Source organism: Parus major, chromosome 2, assembly GCF_001522545.3.
Source record: "Parus major isolate Abel chromosome 2, Parus_major1.1, whole genome shotgun sequence".
NCBI classification, from domain to species: domain Eukaryota; kingdom Metazoa; phylum Chordata; class Aves; order Passeriformes; family Paridae; genus Parus; species Parus major.
Genome location: NC_031769.1, coordinates 61,706,192 through 61,720,132, shown reverse-complemented (window position 1 = coordinate 61,720,132; position 13,941 = coordinate 61,706,192). Strand labels below are relative to the sequence as shown.

The window sequence follows — 13,941 nt, the reverse complement described above, 5'->3', positions numbered from 1 at the left end:
ACACCGGGGGCGGGAGCTCAGCCGAGCTCCGCCCGCGCCCCTCCCTCCGGCGCTGGCCTTCGCAGCCGGGAAAAGCAGGGAAGATGCTGGAGACTCTGCGGGAGCGGCTGCTGAGCGTCCAGCAGGACCTCACCGCAGGGTGGGTATCGCCTACGGCACCGCGGGGCTGGCGGGGGGAGCGGGAGAGGGCCGGCGTCCCGCAGCCCGGCCGGGGCAGGGGGGGGAAAGCAGGTGACCGGGGGCCGGGGGAGGCGTGGACTGGCACAGGGAGGGAGGAAGAGGAGGAGATTGCGCAGACAGGAGCTGCTGCCGGGGGTGCTCTGTCACCCGGGATGCCCTCCTGAGAGCGGGGACTGGCTGGGAAGGCGGCTCCAGGGTCCCGAATGCCCCCGTGTTCCCGCCTGGGCTGGGCGGCTGATGGCGGGCTGGCGAGCCCTGGGGTGCCGCGGGCAGCTCTGGGGAGCAGGAGGAGGAGCCGCCGTGCCCGGGAAGCAGCTGCGGTCAGGGGAAGGAGAGAGAGAGAGAGAGAGAAGAGAGGGACAGACAGAGCGCTGTTGTGAGAGGAGATGTGAATGGGGTCAATTAACGCGCTTGAATTTTTTATGAAGTTACCGACCTTTAAGGTTTCATGGATCAGCGTAATCCCTTAAAGAGCGTTTCTGGGCGCCGCTTGGTGTGTGGGGAAATTTGCTCTTCCTTGGAGGATGAGTTACTGTCACTTGGGGAAAAGAAGCGCAGGATAAGCGGATGGAACAGCCCCGCGCTTGCACTGAAAAGCAGGGAGATACTCTTCCTATGTTGCCTCCCAGGGTTTATTTGGGTAGGCCCTGTGTCGATGCTGTTTTTAGTAGAAGCAGGTGGCCCCAGTGCTTGTCACTGGGAGGCGGCAGTGGCCGGAGGACAAGGTCATGCCTGTGCTCCAGAACTGTTGGCTCATGATGAGCCTCAGGGGAGTATCGTATTGTAATCAATTACTTTTAAAAATTGTGTGGTCTTTGGCAGTGTTAAGGCAGCCTTATAATATCCCTATGGTAAATATTTATGTATAGGGAGGAGTGTCTGTGTACCTCAGAAACTTAAAATAAGCAGTTTATCATTACTTGTACCAGTGTATGATTGTCAAGAGAAACTGATAGAAGAGGCTGCCAATCAAACAGATAAATTGTTTATGTATTATCTGTCTCATCTTACCAAACAGCAACTAGATATTAAACTGTCTTAAAAATACAAACGAATGCATTGCTTTATTTCTGTCTTTCTCTTTTGCTTCTCAGAGGAGTTGATAACTCAGTACAGTGTAAGACTCTTGAAAAGGGTGTTTTTTACATGGTGAAAGAGGACAACAGAAAGGTCATAACATTCCAGATCTGATGGTCATTTAACTCTGTGTTTTCCATATTTGCTGCAGTGGAGCCGAAAACACAAATTCCATGTATTTTGCTTTCTTCCTAGTGTTGCAATGTTTTGTTCTGAGAATAATCCCCGATTTCATAGTGTCCATCTTTGTGTTCAGCAGCTCCATTGAAGTGCCCTTGTTCCAGTGCCCTGTCTTTAAGTGATATTTTCATCTGTGGTGTAACCTCTTTTTTTTTTTTTTTTTTTTGCCATTGGGAACCTGTATCTCAGAACCACAGTGACAGAGGCTGTGGAAGGGTTTGTTTTTTTTTTCCTTTAGTGTCCTCATGTAGCCAGAACACAAGTTGACCTGGTTTGCCCCTTCTTCCTTCCTACACCATGTAACCTAATTTCTTGGTGTTCTGAATTACTCCATTCTGCACCCCACCAAAGTGGTAATAGAAGTAATTTGGTGATGTTGAGACTTTTGCTTAAAACTCTCTAATTCTCAAAACTCAAAGAAAGTATTTTTGGTGTCAAGTTGTTGCCAAGTTGTTAACTACACATAAATGCTTACAAAGTAGAGCAAGTTGAATTTCATGACATTTTGAGGGGGAAGGTTTTCCAGGGCTTATAAGAAAGTAGTATCACTTCCCAGGGAATATGGGAACATGGATGTATTGCTGAGAAAGATTAAATCTGGGTTGTGTGATTTAAAGAGAACAGTTTAGAGTTATTCACCATTTCTCTGGCCTCCTTCCTTGCTCAGTTGTGTCTGCTGTCTAATTCTGTGCTTCCTGTGAGCAAGGTATCTAAATTTTGACCCATTCACCTGTTAGCAAGCTTTTTCAGGATAAGGAAAAACAACCAAAAGGGATGCAGAAGAGTTCTGCTGTTTCAGGCCAGGCTGCATACTGGGGAGCATGGCAGCAGAGAAGGGCAAATTGCACAGCTTCCTTCAGCAGTGGGCTTCTTCCTCAGTGTGCTGTGGTTGTTGCTGCTTGGATTGGCTGGTATAAACAGCTCTCTGAGAGGGGGTGGAGACCTGCCTTAGCATGTCTTTTCTCAAATTGTAAACCACCTGGTGTGCTGTAGAGCTTTGATGTGTCTTTGAGTTCCTGGAAAATAGTGGTCAAGACTGGGGGAGTGATTTGACTACCCCTCAAAGCAGCCTGAATGTCTGTCTGCATATTGGGTTGTTTCTCAGTCCCTGGGTCACTCAGGATTGCAGATCTTTCTGTCATATCTGGAGTGTATCTTTGGCTCTTGTAGTTAATTTCCATCTTGCTTATGTCTGTGTCATTTATTTCTTCCTGACTTTTACTGTCCTGGACTTTGATCACAAAGGGCCTAGAAACATTGCCATGGTGGTCAGGGAATAGCCAGTAGGTTTAGTTCTCACTGTACTGTGTTAATTTGGCTAACATATACAGGTTGTCTGAAAAAGATTGGAAAGAGTTGTGGGGGGGGATTGTTTGGTTGGTTTGGAGGCTTTGGGTTTGTTTTTTTTTTTTTTGTATTTGAGGAGCAAGATACTTTTTTTGTTTTTGAGGGGCAAGTCAGTTTGAAATGGACTGTGTGTGAAACAAGCCTCAGATACATTCAGTAGCAGTGCACTGTGGTGATGCTGCTGGAGGTTCTGAAAGCTGACAGAAGTTATGCTTGTGCTGGTTTTGTGTTGTCAGACTTCTGGCAAATGGGTGCATGTGTATGTGTGACTGTCATGCTCTTCCTTGCCACAAGAGCCTTCCTGTAAATGGCATTCCTTGGGCTGGATTGGTTATTTCTATGCAGGTCTTTAATTCCTGTCTGCGAAGGAAATTATATCAAAAGGTGGATGGCTTGTATACAATAATATATAGATATAGATATATATAAAACTCCCATTAAACTTTTTATCCTGAATTGCCTGATGCACTTCTACAAGAGAATCTCAAGATTTAGCAGTGTCAGTGGAAATTCATATGAGGGTCTCCACAAAACTAAGTGAAATTCAATTTATTTGTGAAACAAGCTGAAACAAAATTAACTGTAATAGATTGAACTTAACACATTATGTGTTCAATTCATTCTCTGTTTTTGGTGTTGTAAATGTCTGATGGATTTTTGTTTTGATTTGTAGGTTGAAGACTTTGGGTGACAAATCAAGAGATGCAAAGAAAAGCAGACAAAGGTACTTCTGAATGTCTTAATATATAGCATTAATATAAGATATTCTTGTTAAGGAAAAAATTGAAGTGGCTCATATATATGAGCCAATTGCAAGAACATTTGCATATGATTTTACAAAATGCTATTTTGACAACAGAAAAGCTTAACCAAAGCAAATGCTTTGCTTCATACAGCCTTCATTGATAGGCCTAAATGATTTCTAATGGCTGTCAATCAGTTTATAAATTACTATTTAAATTAAATGAATATGCAGTGTTATTGTAGTACCTCATAAAGGATTCAGGTTGCAGTAGACTCAAATGTAATTGTTTACAATCTCTGTGGATCTCATGCCCTAAAATCATAACTTTTTTTTTTTTTTTAGTGTAAAAACAGAAGTAGAAGCTTTTTTATTGTGGAAAATATGTGTGTAGTGAAATACTTCAGTTTTCTGTTTCAAGAAGTTTTGGGAATTGTGCTGATTTGGTTTCCTTTCTTTCATTGTTTTGGGGTGGTTTTTTTTTTCAGTTCTTTGTCCATTCTTTCAGCCTGTGAAAGCTACAGGCAAAGACTTTTGTGTCTGTAAAGGACATCTGTGAGAATTACTTCTTAAAATCAGCCCAGATATGCTTTAGTGTAAAGCATGTTCTTATTAAAACATGCTATGTAGACATAAATTAGTTTAAAAACAAGCCAAATGCTAAATAAAAAGCATCTGAAATAAACTGTCCTAAGTTCTGAATCTTGATGTTTTAGATACAATTTTTTTTTTTTAACAGAGGACTAGTTGTATGGACAAGGCACAGAGGCTAAACTAAGAATGGGTGAAGGTCTCAATGAAACTGTTATAGGTATCTGCCTTCTCTGTGTGTTTCCAGTCCATAATATTTTGATTCTTCTCCAGTGCTGTTATAAACAGACATCCTTTTTGAGAAAAGCACTGGGTAAAACAGTTGAAGCATCAGAAATGGGAATGCTGGGGTGGCTTCTGCTTTGCTGATAAAGTTCAGGGACAAACACAGCTTGGCTTGATTGTAAGGATGGCTGAGGTCATATGGATGGGAGCCAAGGAGAGGCCAGTAAGGGATGTATGGTGTTGCAATGGGAGTTTGTCACTGACCCTCTGACCAGGGAGAGAATGATGTTCTCTCCCAACAGCTTGAGGAATCCTCTGTATCATTAAACCCCCATTCTCTTGGGGACCTTTAGCTTCCAGCTCCTGAAAGGACAACCCATCAGTATGCAATCAGGAAGTGCCCTGGGAGGGTGTCAAGGATAACTTCTTGATGCCTCTTTGGCATGCTGTGATAGCCAGATGTCACCTGGAATTGACATTTAAAGAGATGTCAAGGACAAGAAGAGCTGCTAACCCTGCATTGGTAGTAAGAAGCTGAAAGAAAACATGGTATTGGTGATGAATGGGGTGAATTACAGCAAATGTAGAGGCTGGTGAGTTATTTAATGCCTTTGTGGCTTCAGTGCCTTGTGCTTAGTGAAAGGGGTAAAGGAGACTGATCAGGAGTGAATGAAGATAGATTGAAGATACTCAATCCATGAAAGCCTATCGGACCATATGTACCAAGAGATACATTGTGAAAATCAAGAGATACAAATCCATGTTTCCCTGGGAAGAAAGTATTGCCGTGGCCGACTATCTGGGACATAGCTTTGCTAAAAACACTCTGGAGTTCTTGGCAGACAGCAGGCTGAATGTGAACCAGGGGTATGCCTTGCAGTAGGGAAGGCCAACAGCTAATGGGGCTGCAAACAATACCCAGACAGTGGGATTGAGGAAGGTGATTGTCCCCTGCATTCAATACACCTTAGACCACTAACTATCCTGTCCACTTTGTGTCCCCAGTTTGAGAAAGATGTTAATATTCTGCAAGAATTTAGTGGAGGGCCACCAGAATGGTTTGGGCAGGAACTCTGTGTATGAAGAAAGGCTGAGATGGGCAGTTGTTCAGCCTGGAGAATAGGTGACTTCTGGGAGACCTGTCAGCAGCCTGTCATTACAATTGAAGTGGTTATTGGGGAAACTGGTATGTGGTGGGTTCACAAAAGGTGATAAGCATAAATTGAAATGAGATGATCAGACAGGAAAAGCTGAGAAAAGTTTCCTGGGGAAACTACTTTGATCTCATAGCTGATTTTAACAGAGGATTGCAATAGAAACTTCCTGAGGTCCCTTTCCACTTCACTGATTCTGTCACTTTTCCCTTGCCTTAAGGACAAGAAGGTTTCATTTATGGTAGTTATTTTTCCTTTTTTTTTTTATCTATTTAATTTGCTTGGATGATAGTGCAGAACAGTCTATTTGGGTGATCTTACAAGAGACAATCAAGATCTTTGCATCCTTAGAAGTAATGCATTGTTAGTTTTCTATAACTTATAATAAAATGTCTTTATGCTTCAAGCTGTTATTGATGGAAGTGTATGCATTGCATAGGAGATCATTAAAGCATTAAACTGGCAAAGGTTATTTACTTTAGTATTTATTTTTAGTGCAGAATATATTAAGTGCAATATCTGTATAGAGGGACATGAACTTCTGTAGTAGGTTTTTTTTTTCAGAATATTTCTGTGCCATTTTTTAGGTTAAAGTAATGTTCATCCTGTATCTTTGTTAACTGTACTTAGAAATTATTTAATAAAACTTTTTTAATGGACACGGTTGAAAAGAGGTAAGAATAGGTTATCATAAAACAACAAGGGAAAAAAGCAATCTTAGCTTTGGAATATTTTTGTCAGATACACTGTGTAATGAATTTTAAACCAAAATTGGAAATGTTTTTTTGAAAGTAGGAACAGGGAGGAAACATTTCATTGCTCAGCATATCTGCTAGGTGCAGATGTGTGTGCACACATTTTTTTATAAGAACCTTCTATTCTTTAACAGTTTTGTACATTTGCAATCTGTTTTATAGAACTGTTCAGTGTTTGCCAGAGTTTTCTGCTGGACTGGAATTACTAAGCAGGTATGACCTTCCTTTTCTTTATTAGTGTTTTCTTCCTATATTAGATTGGAAAAAATCTAATTTCTAAAGAAAGAGATTAGAGAAGAAAATCAAAGTGTTGATAATAGGTTTTTGGTTGTTCTGCATTTAGCAGTGTGGGAGTGGTTACCAAATGATAAATGTATTTAAAGCTGGCCCAATCCTGAAGTGCTGTCACGTTAATGAAACTGAAGTCCTGGAGGAAATGCCGCATTTGAAAGCTGACTTCAGTCCATTTCCTAATGCAGAGGGGTGAAGGAAGCCAGCACTGAGCCCCAGTCTGTGGCTTCATAACTTTGATATATTTGATATAATTTTCTTCTATTTTGTTTTTTTTTAATTGGAAGGGATATATGTATGATTACAATCTTGTTATTTTTTTTCATTTTCATAATTGCATTGAGTTCCAAGTGATGTTTAAGGTGGTGGGTTGTCTTGTAAGTATTGCTGGGTCCATTTAGCTTTTAACGTCAGTTAGCAGGTTAAGAAACATGAATCACTTTTTCTTTAAAAGACATTATTTCTCACTGCATATTTGTCGTGGCAGAACAAGTAAGTACTGGAAAGAACTACACAGTTGTTTTTTTCAGCTGTAATTTCTGGTAATACCTGTAAATATAAGCAAAGTGACGTCCATGAATTCCTTTGTAAGGAGAGCACAGTAAAAATAGTAATTTTTCTTCTCTTCAGATATGAAGATGCTTGGGCTGCCCTTCATAAAGGAGCCAAAGATTGTGCAAAAGCTGGAGAGGTAAGAAAAAATAACAATGCCACGCATGAAATATTTTAAAATGTGTAAATAATTTTAAACTAAAATTTTTAGTATCAGCCTACAGGGTTAACATCCACAGGTAAACATCCGCACAGCCTTGTTCACTCTTATAGTAATGTAAACAATAAATAAAGTGATGCAATGTAAACAGTTGTAAAGATGATGTTGTGTGTCACCTGCTGTAGCTCTTTAAAAGCAGTTGTGGGGTGGCTTGGAAAGTACAGAAGGCACCTTAGTGGTTTGTACCAGGGTGGGGCTGTAGCCCTGACACTGCTGCCCGCTCCTAGTCCACAAGAGACAAGATCTGCTTGCCCAGCTGAAAAGATTTGGGAAGTGTTTGTGCTTTCTCCTAATTTCATTCACTTTTCCTGCCCTGGAAGCAAAGTGACAACTGGTGTGGTTTATGTGTGGAATGAAGGGAAGTGAAACTTCCAGTAAGTGTTACCAATGTGTTACTCAACACCAGACTTTCAGTTTCAAGCTATGTTTAAGGGGAAGACAGTGTAATCAGTTTTCTGTCCTGCCTGAAACCTTCACTTTGGCTGGGTGCATCCTTCCTGGCTCTTTTCTTTACTTAGAAACTTCTCTATCTTTTTGTAATGGATAAATAACTCACTGTGTATTTATGGGAAGAAAGAAAGTCTATTATGTTCTTTCTCTTTCCTAATGGTATGACCCTTCTTTTCCCTGCATTTCAATGCCTGAAAACCTTCAGATACTGGAGATGGAGTTCTCCTGGCCAGTTTGGCATGTTTTACTGCTCATAATGTTCTTTTATTTCTAGAAAATCTCTTAAATGATGTGGTCACAATTTTATAATACTCGCCATAGTTTGCTTTAAAAGTTGTAGTTTTGGAAACAATGTGAGGTTTCACATATATTAAACTAATATAACGTAATCTCACATGTTATGGCTGCTTGGGAAAAATGGGAATGAAAAACTTCCAAAAATACTTGAATTTTCCATTTAACTCAGATATTTACTTTAAACACAACTCAGTGTATGTATTGCTTGCAGAGTTCTGTTTACTTTTTTAATAAAAAGGGAAAATAAAAACTGTATAAGCACAGAAGACACTTGGCACACTACTGCAGTTCATCACAAAAGCAGAAGAACAGTAATGTTATAAGGCCAACTTTTTCTAAAATCTCATTTCTTTACTTTCTAGACTACTTTGCATGTGCAGAATTTTCATTTTTATTGTTATGATGAAATTGGTATGACTGGCAACAATAAACTATTGATCTAAATATGCCCAAAATTGCAGCACTGCGATGTTGTTGTTGTGCACCAGTGCAGCACTTCTGCCAAAATTTCAGGTATATCTTGTTTACAGTTCATAACATCCATAAAATACTTCCTGCATTGATTAGTATATTGAGAAATAATTTTGTCATATATTTGGTCAATGCATTTTGATACAAATATTCCATGCTACAGGGAATTTTTTGAGCATGTTGTGTATTTACTTGAGGAGTACACAAGCAGCAGTGCTGTAGGGTTGCTGTGCTGATCTTATACTTCCAAATGTATTAATTATAAAAATTAGTCAAGATGCTCATAAACAGGAACATAAATTTGCAATTAAAGACCTGTTTGTTGCAGCTGGTTGATAGTGAAGTTGTGATGCTTTCTGCTCACTGGGAGAAGAAAAGGAACAGTCTGGTGGAACTGCAGGATCAGCTTCAGCAAATACCGGGGTTTTTAGCAGATCTGGAATGCCTCACAGCAAGCCTAGGTAAGTTCTTATAGATATAACAAGCATTCAGATCAGTACACAGGATTAGACTGAAGTTCAGCTGTTGTGAATGTTGCGATTATAAAATTTAATTTTGCTTTCTGTGGTAAAACTGTAGTTCTTAAGCAAACTGTTTTTTTGAAAGACCAACAAGTAGCAGTGGTTGCTCTCCCAGCAGTTAAAATTTTGTATGTGTTGCCATTTGGGGAAAGAAAAAATATTGACAAATGTTTGGACAGGTGGAAAATGCTGCTCTTTCTTTAATTCATAATATTAAATTGTTAAGATTTTTGATAGTATGAACAGTCATGTATATAGCTGCTTCTTTTGGAGTCTATGTAATTTTACATAATAATGTTTAAACTTACCATTTGGGGTGGGACAGGGGGAAATTTACCTGGTTAGGGACACTTTCAAGGCAGAAACCTTTGGTTTTCAGCAATTGTTGGTTCCAAAGGTAACTTCCATACTTTGAATTAATGTACAAGGTTAAGATATTCTGAAGTGATACCCAGCTTTTCTATAGGTGAATATTAATGCTGCCTATTAAGGTTAGCAAACACATCATGTTTGTAAGGTGTGTTGCAATTTTTAAAACTTTACTGAAGCTTAACCTGTTCATTTTATTGAAAAGATGAATGCTTTGGTGGACTAATTCTGGAACCTCTCATACAAAACTTTTGATCCACTGTTGAAAATTAAATTAGGAAAAAACGTTGGGGATTCTCATCTCTGAAAATCTCTGCTATTGCTGAGCCTTGAAATGGGCAGGCAGCATTTGACAAGCAGCAGTGCTCTCTGTCCACAGTACATCTCTTGATGCTTCCATGAAAATCTACATGGGTGCATGAAATTAAAGCTTAAAAAAAACCTGTTGTTTGCACATGGATTTTAGGTAGCTAAGTTCTCCAGTGACTGTGCCTGCATTCCTCTTTCTTACAGCAGCTAGGCAGTAGGCAGAAATTTCTCGTGATTGCAGCTCTGTTTTTTTGTGGGGTGGGCTGGATTTATGTGCTGACATGATGTGAAGAAAAGGAGGGCTCTTTTCTGTCTTCAGGGGCTAATTTCTCATTCTGCTATGGTCAGTGGACATGCACAAATCAGAATTTGTTCCTAGGTAGGCTGGTAATAACTTTGCTATTTGTTTCTGAACCAAGTCATGTGTTCTACTTTTTATCACAACTTTCTTATACCATCTTGTTTAATAAGGCTTTATCATTGTGCTAACCATTTAATATTGGCTGTTTGAAATTTTTTCTCCAAGGAAATAAAAGTTCAAATAGTGATTTATTAAAATACTGGGTTTAATATTATTGTGCAGTCCACTGGTAGCCCAAAGATAAACAGTATAATAGAAAGGTAATGGAATTGCCTTTATAGTTTACATCTGCAAGTGCTGTAAATCCTGATGAATTTGGGCTACTTTCTGATTCCTAATACAGTTTTATGAACTAGAATTAATCTCACTCTGATTGTAGAATTTCTTGGAAGGGTATGTCTCTAGATATTTTTGATACTGCAAAAGTAGGATTTAAGGAAGCATTCAGCAGCCTGCTCAGGGAAGCTAATGAATTTTGAGTGTAGTGCTACAGTTCTAAGATTGAACCAAACCTTCTAGCTTTACCTTTTATGTCAGATTTTAAGTAATTCATCTGAAGTTTCTTACTAGTTTCTCCTAGCAACTGTTTTTTTTTTAATAGTTTTGTGTATTATTTTTTCCTCAAATAATTTTTATGGAGTATATTTGATGAAATAGTTATAATTTGTACCAAATTCAGCATCTAACTTTCTGGAGGTGATTTAACAGAAATTTACTGCAATATTCTGCTCACTGTTCTTATTTTTTATAACTCTTAACTTACTGCTTCATATAAATATAAACTATATTCAGTTTTTCAAGAGATGACTATTACTCTGAGTGTAAATTTTCAAAATGAGTGAAACAGTCTGTATAAAAAAAAAAAACAAAAGTTAAAATAGAATCACAAAGGTTTATGCACCCAAGATGTAATTTGGCTCACCTTCATAATTTCAGTAAAACAGTTGTTTCTTCTGACATGATATGCTTCTAATAAATCTGTTAATGCTTTCGTTTGAAAGTAGATAGGGGAACCTGGCTGCTTTCGGTTAAAGAAATTTCAGATAATGGAAATGAACCTTTTTAGTGACCTACTTAAAATTGGTATGACTCATGTACAGGTTCTTCAGCTTCTGCTATGTATTACAAGACACGTTTTCATTAGCAGCTTTATAAAGTTCTTTAGCTTAGGTATTCACATTATCAGTCATCCCTCACTTGAAGTAGAAAGTCTGTCTTCATTTGATGAATTTATTGTATTATGCAATGTCTTGTATCTGCTACTGAGAACTTTGAAGAAAAAATTACTCTCATGTAAAAGTGAAAAGGGCAGTTACTGCCCATTCAAGGTGCCAAATTGAAATCATCACTTAAGCCAGTTTTTATATGAGATGTAGAAGATATCTGCTCGCTGGTATCTGGAATACTTAGTATGAAATGTGGCATTTTGCTCAAACATATGTTTTGATTTTGGCAAATCAATACACACAAGCATTGTGTGTATATCCAGTTTATCTCCCTTTTTTTTTTTTTTTTTTTTTTTTAAAGATCAAATGTTAAGAATTCACTTGATACTGGTTTCAGAAAGACTGATCTTGGTGGCAGGTCCAACATAGGTTGAAAATGTTTTTCTGGTGGGACTGAGAAGAAAAATAAGGCTGGTATGTAGGCACAGAGCTAAAAGCCTTTGCCTCTTAGTATTTAGAGGGCTTTTTTGAGGTAAAAGCTGGGGGGTTGTGAAAATTCATTGGGGGAAAAAGAACCTTTTGCACTGCTTAGGAGAAGTATCCTTGTTTATATCTTGAGTAAAAAGTCAGTCTTTTTTATTTCCGATTGACTATCAAGTATGAAAATTGCCATTCTTTGGCTTTGCAAAATTCAGTCTAATTTTTTTCAGAACTTGCATTTATCTTTTACTGGGAAAATCAGGGAAAATGTTGGGAAGATTTATATAAAACCAGGGAATTTGAATAATACTGTGTAAGGACAGCTATGTTCAACAAGGAATTTTTCTCCATAGGCTCCAGGGCACAACACTTCAGCAGAGGGAGTTGTTGTATTATCTAGAGATATATATGTATGAAAGGCATACAGTTTGGTGCTGTAGACTTGGAACTGACTGAAGATTGAACATGCAAGGAAAAGGATCCTAATGTACTTGCTGTGTAGTTTTAGCAAAAAAGCTGCTTTAGCGTCATCTGAGTGGTATAATATTGGCTGGGTTTAAGGTCCTGTCTATGAAAGCAGATAAAAATTGAGCACTAGTAGAACTGTAATTAAATAAAGTTTTGTTGTTTTTTTGGTTTTTTTTTGTTGCAGCTGACTTGAACTCTTCCTGTTCATATATGTCTTTCACTGCTCATTTTTAAGCTTTTAGTCATCTCTGCCCCTGTGTGGCCTAGAGGTAGAGGGAACATCTTTGATGCAATCGCTTCCATCCTTTCTGCTTTTTGCCTTTTAGTCAGAAAATAAATGAGCTTTGTAGAAATGTCTTTCATACTCCTGCATGGTTTCTGTTGTTTGAGTGGCTGGGACAGTGCAGGAAAGCTACATCTAAAGTAAGTGGAAACCTATTTTCTGACATACAGCAGTGATTTAGCTAGTCAAACAAATTTTGTACTTATACAGAACTGCAGAAAACATAAGTTTCAGTTAGAAAAATTATATGGTAGATTTAAATTTGGAACAATTTAGAAAGAAAGTGTCTCCTGTATAAAAAAAATGTGTGGTTTTTTGAGTTCTAGGTAAATACTTTAATACCTGATTGCTAGTAAACTAAGGAAAACGGTGTGTGCTGATGGAAGATAATGCAATGCAATGAAATGTCATCTAACCAAACCTTAAACATACTTCAAAAGAATTAAAACTAAGAATTAAAATTTCAAATAATGTTATTATACTTGTGGTAATGTAAGACATACAGCCCAAACTGCTATAATTAGAGTGATGTGACCCAAAGAACAAGTTGGTTGTTTTTAAGCTATCTAATAAAAAATACTATTTCTACCAAGTGTGGCATATTGCTATACATGAAAATTCATAATCTAAAGGTAAATATATTTTTTAAAATCTAAAAAATACTTAGAGGAGAAGGGTTTTTTTACAGCCTAAGTTTCAAATTGATTAAATCTGTACTTTTGTTTGGCACTGCCTTTGTATGGACAGTTCTCTTTTGGGAAAAAGATGCTAATTTTCATCTGTAGCTGGTGCTGCTGCAACAGAGCTTGTCTTCAATTTTATTTATTTTTTTTTGTGAAAAGCAATTTTTCTTTCACTTCAGAAAGGGGAAAAACTTCAGAAACCTCTGTTTCAGTAAAGCAGGATTGTTGCCTTCTGGAGAGATCTCTAGTGTCCATTCCTGCTCTTCAGGAGCACAGTGTTTTCTGCAGTTCCCACTAGAGGCTGCTCAAATGCAAGTGCTAGGAATCAGTTGCTCTCTAGAATTCACTTTTCTTCATCCTCTTTATTTTCCTTTCCTTTGTTGTTGTTTTTTTAATATTATTTCAACAGAAAATACAGCAAAGCAGGTGGTGGGAGTCTTTTAAGTGGAAAAAACAGTGGTTGATAGGTACCTTAGTAAATTATCTTCAGTCCTGCTGTGTTTGAGAATTTTGCAGATTAATAAGGGAACAATTATTCTGAAAAGCAAGTTAGCACAATAGAGGTATTTGGATTTTAATGCTCTCAGAGAAGTCTGTTTCTTAAAGAAAAAGGGCCTACCAATCATAATTGTAATCATGATATTACACTTTGAATACATCTGGATTTTGTGAGAGAAAATTGAGTGTGTGGTAAACAATGAATGTTCCCCATCACAGTATGTAGAACTAAAAAACTGCTTTTCTTTCTTTTTTTTTTTTTTTTTTTTTT

General features: G+C 38.1%; 1 protein-coding gene across 1 annotated transcript in view; it reads left to right on the top strand.

The window, feature by feature from the left end:
* Positions 1-19: 19 nt before the first annotated feature.
* DTNBP1 (dystrobrevin binding protein 1) overlaps positions 20-13,941 on the top strand; it is a 64,493-nt gene continuing 50,571 nt past the window's right edge. The window contains exons 1-5 of the mRNA XM_015617530.3: positions 20-139; positions 3,458-3,508; positions 6,414-6,464; positions 7,173-7,233; positions 8,861-8,993. Coding sequence (XP_015473016.1) covers positions 84-139; positions 3,458-3,508; positions 6,414-6,464; positions 7,173-7,233; positions 8,861-8,993 — 352 coding nt within the window. The 5' untranslated portion in view covers positions 20-83. The remainder of the gene's footprint in view (positions 140-3,457; positions 3,509-6,413; positions 6,465-7,172; positions 7,234-8,860; positions 8,994-13,941) is intronic.